At 47.7% G+C, this 14,689-nt stretch overlaps 1 protein-coding gene across 1 annotated transcript in view; it reads left to right on the top strand.

Annotated features, from left to right (window-relative positions):
- Positions 1 to 14,689, top strand: part of GRID1 (glutamate receptor, ionotropic, delta 1) — a 686,979-nt gene that overhangs the window by 630,384 nt on the left and 41,906 nt on the right. Inside the window, exon 13 of the mRNA XM_010854508.1 lies at positions 10,563 to 10,758. Within this exon, the coding sequence (XP_010852810.1) occupies positions 10,563 to 10,758 (196 nt within the window). The remainder of the gene's footprint in view (positions 1 to 10,562; positions 10,759 to 14,689) is intronic.

Below are 14,689 nucleotides of genomic sequence, written 5' to 3'. Positions count from 1 at the left end.
GGGAGCTGGGGATGAAGATAGCATCTGCTGGCGATGCAGACCCCGGAGGAGACTCTCAGCCAATGCTGATTTCCATCCGATCCACAAGAAAACTTGATCTTGAAGCTTCAAGACCCCGAGAAGGAAGCCTGTGGACAGCCTGGGCTGATCCCTGGGCTTCTTGGTGATTTGTTCTGTTCCTCTGTGCTGTGCCCCCCAGCCTAGGGCTTCAGTTCTTCTCTTCGGTCCTCCCAGGCCATTGCTGTGCTCACTTCTCTGCAGGTGAATGGCCCATGCTTATCCTCAAAAGATAACCCAAGACCTTTCCAACAGAATATCCAACCTAGGTGATTGGAAAGTGAGAAGAAGGCGAATTCATTAATGGATTATTCATGCACATAATAGCCCATGTTTATTGGAGCATCTACTGTATGCCAGGCACTATTGTAGATAGAGGCAGGGAAAACTACCACAATTTGGCTAGAACTTCCCTGGTTTTAGTACTGAAAGTCCTATATCCCAGGAAACCTCTCTGTTCTGTACAAACTAGGAAGATTGGCCGTGCAGGTGTAGGCACTGTTGATACCGCAATAAACTGGACAGTTCCATTCTAGGGGGAGAACGGCCATGAAAGAGCCTGCTGTGTATTTCTTTGTTTTTATCATATAATTTAAAGAGGGTGATATTTGGAGAAGGTGGCTACAGGGGATGAACTGGTTGGATGGCATCATTGACTCAATGAGTGTGAGTTTGAGCAAACTCCAGGAGATAGTGAAGCACAGGGAAGCCTGGTGTGCTGCAGTCCATGGGGTCACAAAGAGTCAGACACAATTGAGTGACTGAACAACAGTTGTACAGAGCGTTGTCAGCAGAGGTCTCATGAAGAAGGTGACGTCTGATGTTCCCAGAGCACTGAGGGAAAGAGCTGATTAGAGATGTAAGGAAGAGTGTATCACACAGAGCGAACCCCCAAGGCAGGAAGGCAGGGCAGCCCATGTGGTGACAGCAGAGCTCTTGGGTCCAGATCAAGTGTGACCTTTCAGGGTATCTGAGGATTTGGGGTGTTTCTTGTAGATGTGGGAAGCACATATGAGGCATATATCCTTCTTTCAAAAACTCTTGTCTGGCCACCCCGGTCTGATTTAGCAGCCAAGGGAACCTGGGCTTGGGAGAATCCAAACAGAAGGTGTGCAAATAAGGGAAACTCCAACCCACTTTGGTTCTGATGGGCCCTGGATGCCCAGGATGGCTCAGACCCCATGGGGTTAATCCTGGCATGTTGGTCTTACTCTGGGGATGGAAGATTCAACTCCCAGAGCCCCTCGGAGTCTGCTCCCTAAAGACTGCAGGGCCTGTGTTCAAGGGCAGGAGAGAGGCCCCTCTCTTCCAAGTGGATCTGCTGTGGGGGCAGTTGGCAGAGTGAGTGGAGGACACAGGAGAGCACACAGCTAGATTTCCAAGCCTCAGAACTGACACTTGGCAGCAGGAGGATCTGTTAAATTATTCAGATCACACATGTTTATTATGTTTTTGCATCATAAAAAAATACAAACTTTACAGAAACACATTTGTAAAAAGCGGAAATCTCCCTACAGTTCAGTGCCTATTCCTCCTATTTTCGTCCTGATGTTTACTTCCATTTTTAATGGTTACTTTTGACAAGACTGGAAAAATACTGTATGCAAAAGCATCAAGTGTTTTTTTTTTTTTCTTAGTATGTTTTAGGCATTTTTGAATTTCAATTCTAATCAAAGAAATGGGATTAGAGAGAAGAGCATGTGGAGGAAGATTGCAGGAGGGAGTGAGCGCACGTCAGCTGAGTGCCCGGTCTGCCCATGCCCACCTCCCCTTCCCAGACCCTCTCCCGGCGCCCTGCGTCCTGCAGGGATGCCTTTCCTGCCACACAGCTCCTGTCCTGGTGGGTCACTGCGTGTCCTCATTGGTGTTAAACTGACGGTTTCCTGAACTGGGGCACCGATCTGCAGCCACTCAGACCATAGCCTTTCACCAAGGAGCCCCATGCAATAGCCAGCATTGCCTGCTCCAGCCTCTCAGAGGGGCCCAGAGGATCCCTGGTCTCCAGGGATGAGATGCTGATAAGCTTCGAGCTTGCCGGTCTCTGCTTTTCAGAAGGCACAGCTTCTCCACGGTCTCAGCCCTGCCCTCAGTGGTCTCTCCTCACAGCTCCTCCCAGACCAGCCCAAGAAAAGGTAACAAAGGAACACGCGCCCTCGATGTCAGCTCCGATGGCTAAAACAGCACCCGCCTGCTGCATATAATCACTTCCTCCATCGTTTTCTGTGATCCTTACTCTGCTTTATGACTCTTCATAGCACTTTTCATCACTGGAAACATGACAATGGAGGTCGGCTGATTACGCCCCCATGGGCCACATCTGGCTGGCAGCCTATTTTCCTGCAGCCTGCAGGCTAAGATTGTTGTCCTTTTTCGGAAACATTTTTTTATAGTGTTCCAAAAACAAAAAACCCCACAAAACCAAGGGATATGCAGCAGAGTGGTGTGTGGCCCTTATTGCCTGCGAACATGCACTGAGTCCCTTCACAGACAGCTTGCTGACCCCAGCATTTCGTAATGGTTGGTGTTGTGTTTGCTGTTCATATGTGTGCTGCTCTCTCTCCCTGCCTCCTCCATGCAGACTTCATGAGAGTGGGAACTCTGTGCCGCTCATAGCTTTAGACCTACAACAGTGCTTGAGAGAGGCATATGCTCAGGAAATAGGTTATTTTTTCCCCCATTATATGAAAGAAAGACTAAAGACCTAGAGATGCCTTTCAGAGCCCAAGGTCGAGAAGCATCTTGGAGTGTCTTCACTTTACCTGAACTCCTGTTCACCTTGAAGTACCCAGGTTTGGGGTGGAGAGAATGGGAAATGTGGTAGAGCCTCAGTGGGCATCTCTGCATAGGAGAAGGATCAGAGACTCCCAAAGCATGGCGGTGCCCTGGCGAAGAAACTCAGGAAGGGCAGAGAAGTGGGCAGCACTCCTGCTCAAGGTCCTGGAGGCTGGGTATGGAAGCCTGACCATGCACTCCCACCTGATTGGTGCAGCGTCCTCTTTTGTAGAGTCAGAAATGAGAGCAAAAAAGCAGGGCTGCTGAAATGATGGTAGAGGCATCTGTGGGCTGTAGTTACGACAGCTTCAGATTACAAGAATGAGCCTCCCCACCCTCCTGTGACTTTGGGGTCACTCCATTACTTCCTTTTCTTTCTTTCTTTCTGTCTCTCTTTTTCTTCTTGGCTGAATTGTGGCATACGGGATCTTAGTTCCCTACCAGGGATGGAACCTGTGCCTGCTGCAGTCTGGACTGCCAGGGAAGTCCCCTTCCTCTTCTCCTTAAGGAGATTTATCAGGCCTGTGATGATGGCAACCTCATAGTTGTTGAAATCAGTTCTACACATACTGTATATTGATTCTCTTTTTGTTGCAAGTGTATTTATCTCCGTTGCCAATGTAAATATTTCTGTAACATGCAAAGTTGTATTTATGCATTCTGTATTATTGATTTTTCTCATGCTGCAAACACATTTGTCTCTTTGTTAATGAAAATGTATCTGGGAAATAGTAAGATTGATTTATGAGAAGGGTGAGGGGCGGGAGGGAGGTGGTGCTGGGCTGGGTAGACTGTCCTTGGCCATGGCTGAAGGAGACGATGTGGGACTTTCAGGAGGTGCTGTTCAATTGGAGGAAACTGCTCTCAGAGGCAAGGGATGCTGATAGAGTGCTTCTGTAAGACAGTCTGATGTGCTCAGTCAGCTGTGATTGCAGCTAAAGACCCCCAAACTAGCAGTCCAGGACAGAGCAACAGCTCTATTGGTCCCACCCACCAGTTTCCATAAGGTTTTGTTGTTGTTTAGTTGCTAGGTTGTCTTGATTCTTTGCAACCCCATGGGCTATGTAGCCTGCCAGGCTCTTCTGCCCATGGGATTTCCCAGGCAAGAATACTGGACTGGGTTGCCATTTCCTTCTCCGGGGGATCTTCAATAGGGTAAAAGATATTGGCTCAATGGAAAGCCTGGAACACAGGCTAAGCTCTGCCAAGGGAAGATTATAACCCTCATCATGAATAAAATGGAGAAGGCAATGGCACCCCACTCCAGTACTCTTGCCTGGAAAATCCCATGGATGGAGGAGCCTGGTAGGCTGCAGTCCATGGGGTCGCCAAGAGTCAGACACGACTGAGTGACTTCACTTTCTCTTTTCACTTTCACGCGTTGGAGAAGGAAATGGCAACCCACTCCAGTGTTCTTGCCTGGAGAATCCCAGGGACAGGGGAGCTGGTGGGCTGCTGTCTATGGGGTCACACAGAGTCAGACACGACTGAAGTGACTTAGCAGCAGCAGCAGCATGAATAAAAAGGTGAAGTAAGGAGACAAATAGCCAAGCACAGAGCTGGGGCTTGGCTGCTTAAATGTGCATGCCTCCACAGGACACTTAGTCAGTCAGTGCGTGCCCAGGCAGACTTACTCTTCTAGAAATCCTTCCTTTAGCTCTGGCCAATGAGCTAGGTGCTGCCCCCCCTTGCTTCCAAGACCCCTCATGCAGCAGCTTTCTCCTAGTACTTCTCACATTGTTTAGTTACTGTTGGTTTACTTCTCTAACCACTCATCCCCATCACTATGAACCCCTCGAAATGCCCACATACCTCCCTTGCCTCTGTGCTTTACCAAATGCCCACTAACTAGTTAACTGTGGATTGGACATGTGGTTGAATGACTTCAGCCAGTTGCCTCATTCATGATTTGGGTTTAGAGAGACACCACCTGTGAGAGGAAGATCTCCTTCATCTCTCTGTGGTGGGGGTGCTTGGACACTTTCTAGCAGTTGTGGCTGAAGAGACTAATTTGGGAAACATGCTAGATTAAGTGTGTTGCTCCTGGAGCCTTCTCCGGGTTAAGCCTCCCTTGCTAGTTTGGATGGGAGTCCTATTGGATGTGAACATCTGTCTTCTGCTGACTGTTGACTTGGACCCAGCTGGCTGGCTCTTCTTTGTTCTTTCCTTCCATGTCCCTTCCAAAGCTGTGCCCTAGGACAAGAGGGTGAGTGCCCCTGGGTGTTGTCATTTTGGGTCCATGATTAGTTGGGCCCTCTTGCAAGCCTCCAAAGAGCCTTGCTGCTGCTGCTGCTAAGTCATTTCAGTTGTGTCTGACTCTGTGTGACCCCATATTTGGCAGCCCACCAGGCTCCCCCGTCCCTGGGATTCCTCAGGCAAGAACACTGGAGTAGGCTGCCATTTCCTTCTCCAATGCATGAAAGTGAAAAGTGAAAGTGAAGTCGCTCAGTCATGTCTGACTCTTGGCGACCCCATGGACTGCAGCCTACCAGGCTCCTCCATCCATGGGATTTTCCAGGCAAGAATACTGGAGTGGGGTGCCATTGCCTTCTCCAGCAAAGAGCCTTAGATAGGTTTATTCACTCTGAAATATGATGGTAGTACCTCCCATGTGTTAGTGAGCTTGGAAATTTTCCTTGGAAGAGGGAATGTTCATTAAAGATGCATAAAGCTGGGCAATGGATCCCTGTACACAGACTAATGGCTATGAGTGGCGAGGGATGGAAGCCATGGGTCTGGTTCAGCAAAGATGGCAGTGGTATTTTGGGGATGACAACGATGACCTCTACAGGGACAGAAATGGACAAGAAGTCCTTAGTACTGGGGCTGCCTGCTTGTATTCCAGAACGGCTCCCTGAGCCTCTGACCAGGGGCACCGTCATGAATAAATACCAAGAGGAGAGAGGAAATCTCCATTTCAAATGTGGGGATGAAGCAGTACTTCTGAACTCCTTGGCAGTTACACACCCATTCTAGGCTCATGGAAACTGCAGTGATTTAGAGCAGTTCCAGTATTTAGAATCAACTGTGTAATTCATCCTGATGTTCCCCATTCATCAAAGACTTGTGTTTGTTTGTATTACCATGAGAAAAATAAAAAATGCAGGAAAAAAAAGATGCCCCTTCCTTTCATTACAGGCAAATTACGACAGAGTTACAACCCTTGGGGCCCTTCAAGCAAAGGAACATCTTGCTTCAATTAGATATAAATAATGAACAATAATTAGAAAGATTTCTTCCTCGAATTTGTTATTTTATGTTTTCTTTCATCTGTAATGTATTGAAACGAATACAGAACTCTGTTTGTGGGCCATGCAGCAGGGCCTGAAGGAATTCCATGGAGGGTATCTCCAGAACGGGAGAAAGCTAGCTACATTGCTGGCTCCTCTGTGTGCAGGCTGCACAGGCTGGCTGCAGCCCTGGGTCTGGTGCTGAGGATGCAGATACGGAGCTGCTTTGGCTCCGTCTACTGAGGACCCCTAATGGCTCAGCAGGTAAAGAATCCGCCTGCAATGCAGGAGACACAGGTTCGACCCCTGGGTCAGGAAGAACCTCCGGAGGAGGAAATGGCAACCCACTTCAGTATTCTTAAAATCCCACAGACAGAGGAGCCTGGTGGGCTACAGTTCAGAGGGTTGCAAAGTGTCAGACGTGACTGAGAGACAGAACACACACACACTGAGGACCCCGACCTATAATAATAGCACAGAACACCTGCTCCTGGTGACGGCCACTGAGTTTGCATCAGTCCCTGCTCTAAGGACTGAACACACGTCACCTCATTTCATCTTCACAGCAACCTCTGCTATGGGCTCTACTTCTAATCCTGTGTTTGTGTGTGTTGTGTTTTGTTTTTTATTTAAGGATTTGGAAACTGAGGCTCAGAGAGGCCAGCTAACTAACAGAGGGCCCTCAGTGTTAGTTCTGATGGGACTGAGAGGCAAGGCAAGTAACTGGACTCAGAGCCCGTGCATTACGCACTCTGCTGTGATTTTCCTGTAGTCACAGTGAGCTCTTACTGCCATAGAAACCACACAGGGTGTAGAGGTGGCCAGGGAGCTGAGGGATGCTGATGTTTTCCCATAGGGAAAGGCGGCTGCTGGAACCTCAAGGGGTTTGCAGAAGCGTATCAGGTGGATGAGCAAGATAAAGGGATTCCAGACAGAGGGAGCTCTGTGGTCTGGTGCCACAAATGGTGATCCTGTGCAATCTCTCATTTTAACCTTAGCTCTGGGGTCATGTGGACACAGATGCAATAACCAAAGATGAGCTCAGAAGAAGGAGGGTTGTGTGGATCAGGTTGAAATGATTGGGTCTTTTCGTGGAAACAGCGACTCAGTGAGTGGTGGGGATGATGATTCTGGTTGATGAAAAGGAGAGACAGATAAATAAGCAAAGAGGGATCCAGTTGGAGCCTGAAGAGAGAGACTGGCTCATCAGTGAGCCTTATGATTTTTGGAATTCTATCCTATCAGCACGTTGAATCAGGTACTGCTCATCTTGTGTCAAATGAAAACTTTAAGCCAAGTTGGTCCTCCCTGATCTGACTCGTGCTCCCTATTCCAAAGAAGGCGCAGCTCAGTCTTCTGCTCCTTGGAGCTGATGGACATTCCTGATCCACCTGCTCCCTGCATCGTGCACCTGGCCTGAGCTGCTTGCTTTTCCTCCATGGACAACAGACGGAGGCTCTCAGAGGTGCTTTGGTTTATCTTCACCACCATTTGAATAACCATCAACACTCCAGAGTCAAGAAAGCTCATATACAAACCCAAATTCCTTTCTTTATTCAAAAACATATTAGGGGGAGATGCTTCAGTTCAGTTCAGTTAAGTTGCTCAGTCGTGTCCAACTCTTTGCGACCCCATGGACTGCAGCACACCAGGCTTCCCTGTCCATCACCAACTCTCACACTTTACTCAAACTCATGTCCATTGAGTCAGAGATGCCATCGAACCAACTCATCCTCTGTTGTCCCCTTCTTCTCCCGCCTTCAATCTTTCCTAGCATCAGGGTCTTTCCAGTGAGTCAGTTCCAAGTAGCCAAAGTATTGGAGTTTCAGCTTTAGCATCAGTCATTCCAATGAATATTCAGGACTGATTTCCTTTAGGATTGACTAGTTGGATATCCTTAGAGTCCAAGGGACTCTCAAGAGTCTTCTCCAACACCACAGTTCAAAACCATCAATTCTTTGGCGCTCAGCTTTCTTTACAGTCCAACTCACACATCCATACATGACTACTGGAAAATCCATAGCTTTAACTAGATGGACCTTTGTTGGCAGAGTAATGTCTCTGCTTTTTAATATGCTGTCTAGGTTGATCATAACTTTTCTTCCAAGGAGTAAATGTCTTTTAATTTCATGGCTGCAGTCAACATCTGCAGTGATTTTGGAGCCCAGAAAATAAAGTCGGTCACTGTTTCCACTGTTTCTCTATCTATTTGCCATGAAGTGATGGGACCAGATACCATGATCTTAGTTTTCTGAATGTGGAGCTTTAAGCCAACTTTTTCACTCTCCACTTTCACTTTCATCAAGAGTCTTTTTAGTTCCTCTTCACTTTCTGCCATAAGGGTGGTGTCATCTGCATATCTGAGGTATTGATATTTCTCCCAGCAATCTTGATTCCAGCTTGTGCTTCATCCAGGCCAGCATTTCTCATGATGTACTCTGCATGTAAGTTAAATAAGCAGGGTGACAATATATAGCCTTGACATACTCCTTTCCCAAAATTGAACCAGTCTGTTGGTCCATGTCCAGTTCTAACTGTTGCTTCTTGATCTGCATTACAGATTTCTCAGGAGGCAGGTCAGGTGGTCTGGTATTCCCATCTCTTTAAGAATTTTCCACAGTTTGTTGTGATCCACACAGTTAAAGGCTCTGGCATAGTCAATAAAGCAGATGTAGGCATTTTTCTGGGACTCTCTTGCTTTCTTGATGATCCAACAGATGTTGGCAATTTGATCTCTGTTTCCTCTGCCTTTTCTAAATCCAGCTTGAACATCTGGAAGTTCACAGTTGACATACTGTTGAAGTCCTTGCTTGGAGAATTTTGAGCATTACTTTGCTACCGTGTGAGATGAGTGCAATTGTGTGGTAGTTTGAATATTCTTTGGCATTGCCTTTCTTTGGGATTGGAATGAAAACTGACCATTTCTAGTTCTGTGGCCACTGCTGAGTTTTTCACATTTGCTGGCATATTGAGTGCAGCACTTTCACAGCATCATCTTTTAGGATTTGAAATAGCTCAACTGGAATTCCATCACCTCCACTAGGTTTGTTCATAGTGTGCTTCCTAAGGCCCACTTGACTTTGCATTCCAGGATGTCTGGCCCTAGGTGAGTGATCACACCATTATGGTTATCTGGGTCATGAAGATCTTTTTTGTATAGTTCTTTTGTGTATTCTTGCCACCTTTTCTTAATATCTCTGTTTCTGTTAGGTCCATACCATTTCTGTTCTTTATTGTGCCCATCTTTGCATGAAAAGTTCCCTTTGTATATCTAATTTTCTTGAAGAGATCGCTAGTCTTTCCTTTTCTATTGTTTTTCTCTATTTCTTTGCATTGATCACTGAGGAAGGCTTTCTTATCTCTCTTTGCTATTCTTTGGAACTCTGCATTCAAATAAGTATATCTTTCCTTTCCTCATTTGCCTTTTGCTTCTCTTCTTTTCATATCTCTTACGAAAGCTTATGGTAAGGCCTCCTCAGACAACCATTTTGCCTTTTTGCAGTTCTTTTTCTTGAGGATGGTCTTGATCAGTGCCTCATGTACAATGTCACAGACCTCTGTCCATAGTTCTTCAGGCACTCCCTCTGTCAGATCTAATCCCTTGAATCTATTTGTCAGTTCCACTATATAATCATAAGGGATATGATTTAGGTCATACCTGAATGGCTTCCCTGGTGGCTCAGATGCCTGCAGTGCAGGAGACCTGTGTTCGATCCCTGAGTCAGGAAGATCCCCTGGAGAAGGAAATGGCAATCTACTCCAGCATTCTTGCTTGGAAAATCCCATGGTTGGAGGAGCCTGATAGGTTACAGTCCATGAGGTCACAAAGAGTCGGACATGACTAAGGACTTCACTTTTACTTTCTTTGAATAGTCTATTGGTTTTCCCTACTTTTTTCAATTTAAGTCTGAATTTGGCAATGAGGGTAGATGCTTGGAAGGCAACAGTTGGGTGAAATTTCAGAACAGCTGCAAGCTTCGGAGGAGACATGCCTCTTCATGGGCACGATCTCTGAGTGTGTGCCCACCATACACTAGCTCTGAGTGTCAGAGACCAGTCACTGTTTTGGGTCTTGCCATGGCGTTTCTCTTTCCTTTTGTGGGCATTTGAGCTGGAGCCCTTCAGGGTACAGCCTCCTGTGACACCGTTACTCGTCTGTCATGATGGTCTGCCTATGTGTTTCTACAGTTAAACTCTAAGCTCCTCAAGGACAGGATTCATGTCTTATTCATCCTTTTGTCTCTCAGGCTCAGTGGCTCAGCACAGCACCTGGTTTTAGGCATTTCATGGCCTTACTGAATTAATCTACAGTGAAGAAAAGTGACTTGGATAGAATGGGATCCTGGCAAGTCACGTTCCAGGCCGTGGGCCTCATGCCACTGGGGTCTGGGAGTGAGGAATGTGGACAGTGGGCCGCACCTGGCTCCCACCTCAGGCGGGCCTCATGTGGGTCCCAACAGGGTGCCCTGTATACCCATGTTTCACGTCCGTGTTGTGTTTTAGGACGTTCCAGGACCTGTCCAAGCAAGTGGAGATGTCCTACGGCACTGTCCGGGATTCTGCTGTGTATGAGTACTTCCGAGCCAAGGGCACCAACCCTCTGGAGCAAGATAGCACGTTTGCTGAGCTCTGGCGGACCATCAGCAAGAATGGAGGGGCTGACAACTGTGTGTCCAGTCCTTCGGAAGGCATCAGGAAGGTAGGTGGGAGCTGGCCTCCCAGGCATGTGTGTGCTGTGACAGGGGCCGTAAGGACTGTCATCCTTGCGGTAGGAGACACCCTCCTAGAGGCATCTCCTTTGAGTATCCCTGTCACCTGCAGGGTGACCCATGTTCAGCAGCGTCAACAGGCATTTTTCATAGACATGTGGGTACAGAGGCTCACATTCTTCAGGTAGATGCCCATTTTTGGCAGGAGATGCCAAGGGGCTGGCAGAGGGAAACTTAAGGCCCTTCTAAGTTTTCAAAGGATCAGGGAAGGGCAGGGAGGTTAAGCCCAAGACCTGGATCTCCCTCTTCCTGGGCTAATAGGATGGTGGTACAGAGGGGTCTGCCCACCCATGTAAGAACACTCAGTAAAAGCAGATGCAGAGGACCAGGGGAGAGGGAGAGGAGGTAGGCCAGGGTTCAGGGAAGGGTGGGCACCATGTGGGACCACTGTGAGCAGAGGTGCTTGGGAGACGGTGGTCAGGACAGCAAGCCCAGCATGGAGACTGAATGGGGGCGGGGTGGAACTGAGGGAGCACTGCGTGAGAAGAGCCCACGCCAGAGAGGATGGGTGGGAAAGATGAACCTGTTCTGCAGAGATGACTAGACGTTGCTAACTTATTTCAATGAGTTTCCACAGGGACCCAAATTCATCGTGATTGTCCCATTATGCAGATGAGAATCAGACGTGGGTCACACTCCTCATTAGGTTCTCATGCCTGGGGTTCCAGACTGAGGGGTTTGGTGTTTATCCGCCACGTGCTGCAGAACATGTGAAGGTCATGGTGGGATGAAGGCAGGTATCGTAAGGATGTCTCGGGTGGTGGCACCTTCTTCTCAGTGACCCTCGCGTACAGAGGCTACTTACTCTTGGTCATCAGTGAACAACACAAGAAAGATGTGCACAGCGCCCAGCACTCCTGTCTCTCTGGGTAGACCTCTGTCCAGCCCATCTTGCTCAGCATCTCTTCCCTTCTGTTCTCTATTCAACCTGCCCCACCACTTCTGCAGAATCTTCACACATTCACACGCATTCACACACACACACGCACATGCATCCAGCCTGCCTCAGTGTGTCTTACATTTCCCTACCCATCGATGCTACCTCTGCAGAACATTCCTACAGGCTCTCACACATAGTCACTCATGCATGTGCTCCCACTACACAAACACACACACACTAATGCTCACACATATGCACACGTGCATGCACGCACCTGTGTTCTACATCCCTGGTCATTTGGCAGAACCTTGGATTTACTGTGGGCTTCCCGGTGGTGCGGTTGTAAAGAATCTGCCTGCAAATGCTGGAGATGCAAAAGGCACAGGTCTGATTCCTGGGTCTGGAAGATCCCCTGGATGAGGACATGGCAACCCCTCCAGTATTCTTGCCTGAGAAATATCATTGACAGAGGAGCCAGGTGGGCTACATACAGTCCATGGAGTCACAAAGAGTTTGGCATGGCTGAGCACGCACACACACGCCCTGGCCTTACTGCAGAGGGCAGTGGGTATAAGGGGGAGACTCCAGAAAGTTTCAAGGCCACTAGAGTCTACCCACCTTGCTCTTCATGATGAGAAAAGCCCTCAGTAGTTTGCCAACCCCTCTCAAGAATGGGTCCAGGGAGAGAGGCAGAGCCTGAGGCCCGCTTCAGAAGCAGGGCCTGGCTCCTGGCATGGTGTCTTGAGGCAGGGCTCTGCGTGGTCTAGGAGTCCCTGTGGTCTGCATGCTCACGGGGCAGTCAGCTTGGGGTGGCTTTTCCCCGTCGTTTAGCAAAGTGAAGCAGCAGAGAGTGTCTGGGCTCTGGAGCCTGGCACATGTGGGTGTGAATCCCAGTTCCACAGCTCACCAGTGATGTTTACATGGAGCACCCGGTCTTCTTGTCAAACCTCTGGGTGTTAAGAGAAGCCTGGTCAATTTCCCGTTTGGGGGGGTCTCTTTAGACACTTGAAACATTTAGAAGGACATGTTGTGGTAGATTTGAAATGTTTATATTTAAGCAAGGGATATCATAACAAAAATAATAGAATGCAGCATAGATGTGCTAGTCCTCTGCTCACAAGGTTTATTAAAACTTCTTATGTCCTCGTGTGCAAAGAAATACGGTGCTCTCACCTCGAGCTGCTGAGTCTTCTTTCACCCCTGACAGTGGATCTTTGTGGCTGTAGGTGACCTCATTTGCGGATAATGAATACAAAGTTGATTTAAGGCCTTTTATAAATGTAAGACTTGAGCCAAATGGCCTTTGAGTTTCCCTTCTCTGCTTTCTTTGTCTCTCATGGAGAGCCAATACGCCCATCCAAACGGGATGCTTATGAAGATTCATTGCAACAAGGCTACAAAAAGAACTTCTAAAAGAAAAGATGCCGCTTTTGACTTTATCTAACTTCTGTGCGTTACAAGACACTTTATAAAGAAAATAAAAAGGCAAGTCACACACTGGGAGTGAGTATCTACAGTGCATGCAACCAATAAAGGGTTAATATCCTATATGGATATTACATGAAAAACTTTTACAAACGAATAAGGAAAGTTCAAACAATTTAATAGAAAAATGAGCAAAAGACTTGTACAGGACTTTCACAGAAGAGGTACCACATATGGTCAGTAATCATGTGAAGAGATGTTCAGTCATTAGTGTTTCCAGAAAATGAAAATCAAGACCATAAAGATATATCACTTTGTATCAACTAGACTTGCCCCAAAGGAGAGGTGGTGGAGAGGACTGAGTAGCAGGTGGTTAATTGCTGGTGGGAGTGTACTCAGTATTGCCACTTTGAAAACAAATTGTCATTCTCTTAGAAAATGGAGTTTTTCATACCCACTGACCCAGCAATTCCACTCCTATGTATCCATCCCAAACAAACTTCGGTAGCACCTCAGACAAAAGAAAGGCCATGGTAGTCTTGCCTGGAAAATCCCAAGGACAGAGAAGCCTGGTAGGCTGCAGTCCATGGGGTCGCTAAGAGTCGGACACAACTGAACGACTTCACTTTCACTTTTCACTTTCATGCATTGGAGAACGAAATGGCAAGCCACTCCAGTGTTCTTGCCTGGAGAATCCCAGGGACGGGGAGGCTGGTGGGCTGCCATCTATGGGGTGGCACAGAGTCAGACATGACTGAAGCGACTTAGTAGTAGTAGTAGTAGTATTGCTTATAGAGCCAGGATTCTGGAAGCAGTCCAAATGAGCATTAACAAGTTTTAACATAAGACCTGCAGGGAAATGACTAAAGCACAGCCTCGTGTGATAGTGTGGGTGAATCGAAACTGGATAAATATTGGGTAAAAGGAGAGTGAAAGTGACAGCTGCTCAGCTGTGCCTGATGCTGTGCAGCCCCACGGACTACGATTCCCCTGTCCGTGGGGTTATCTGGGCCGGAATATGGAGCGGGCCACCATTCCTTTCTCCAGGGGATCTTCCCAACCCAGGGATCGAACCTAGGTCTCCCGCACTGCAGGTGGATTCTTTACCAGCTGAGCTACTAGGGAAGCCCCAAAGAAGAATATTAAAGGCAATTTCACATGGGTCAACTGATAGAAAATAACAGTCAACATAGCAACCTCTTCAGTTCAGTTCAGTCACTCAGTCATATCCGACTCTTTGCGACCGCATGAACTGCAGCACGCCAGGCCTCCCTGTCCATTACCAACTCCGAGAGTCCACCCAAACTCATGTCCATTGAGTCGGTGATGCCATCCAACCATCTCATCCTCTGTCAAGCCCTACTCCTCCTGCCCTCAATCTTTCCCAGCATCAGGGTCTTTTCCAATGAGTCAGCTCTTCACATCAGTTGGCCAAAGTATTGGAGTTTCAGCTTTAGCATCATTCCTTCCAATGAACACCCAGGACTGATCTCCTTTAGGATGGACTGGTTGGATCTCCTTGCAGTACAAGGGACTCTCAAGAGTCTTCTCCAACA

The sequence above is a fragment of the Bison bison genome, unplaced genomic scaffold, assembly GCF_000754665.1.
Source record: "Bison bison bison isolate TAMUID 2011002044 unplaced genomic scaffold, Bison_UMD1.0 scf7180017864341, whole genome shotgun sequence".
NCBI classification, from domain to species: Eukaryota; Metazoa; Chordata; class Mammalia; order Artiodactyla; family Bovidae; genus Bison; species Bison bison.
The sequence above is the reverse complement of the archived record's forward strand: the minus strand, read 5'-3'. Positions and strand labels throughout refer to the sequence as shown.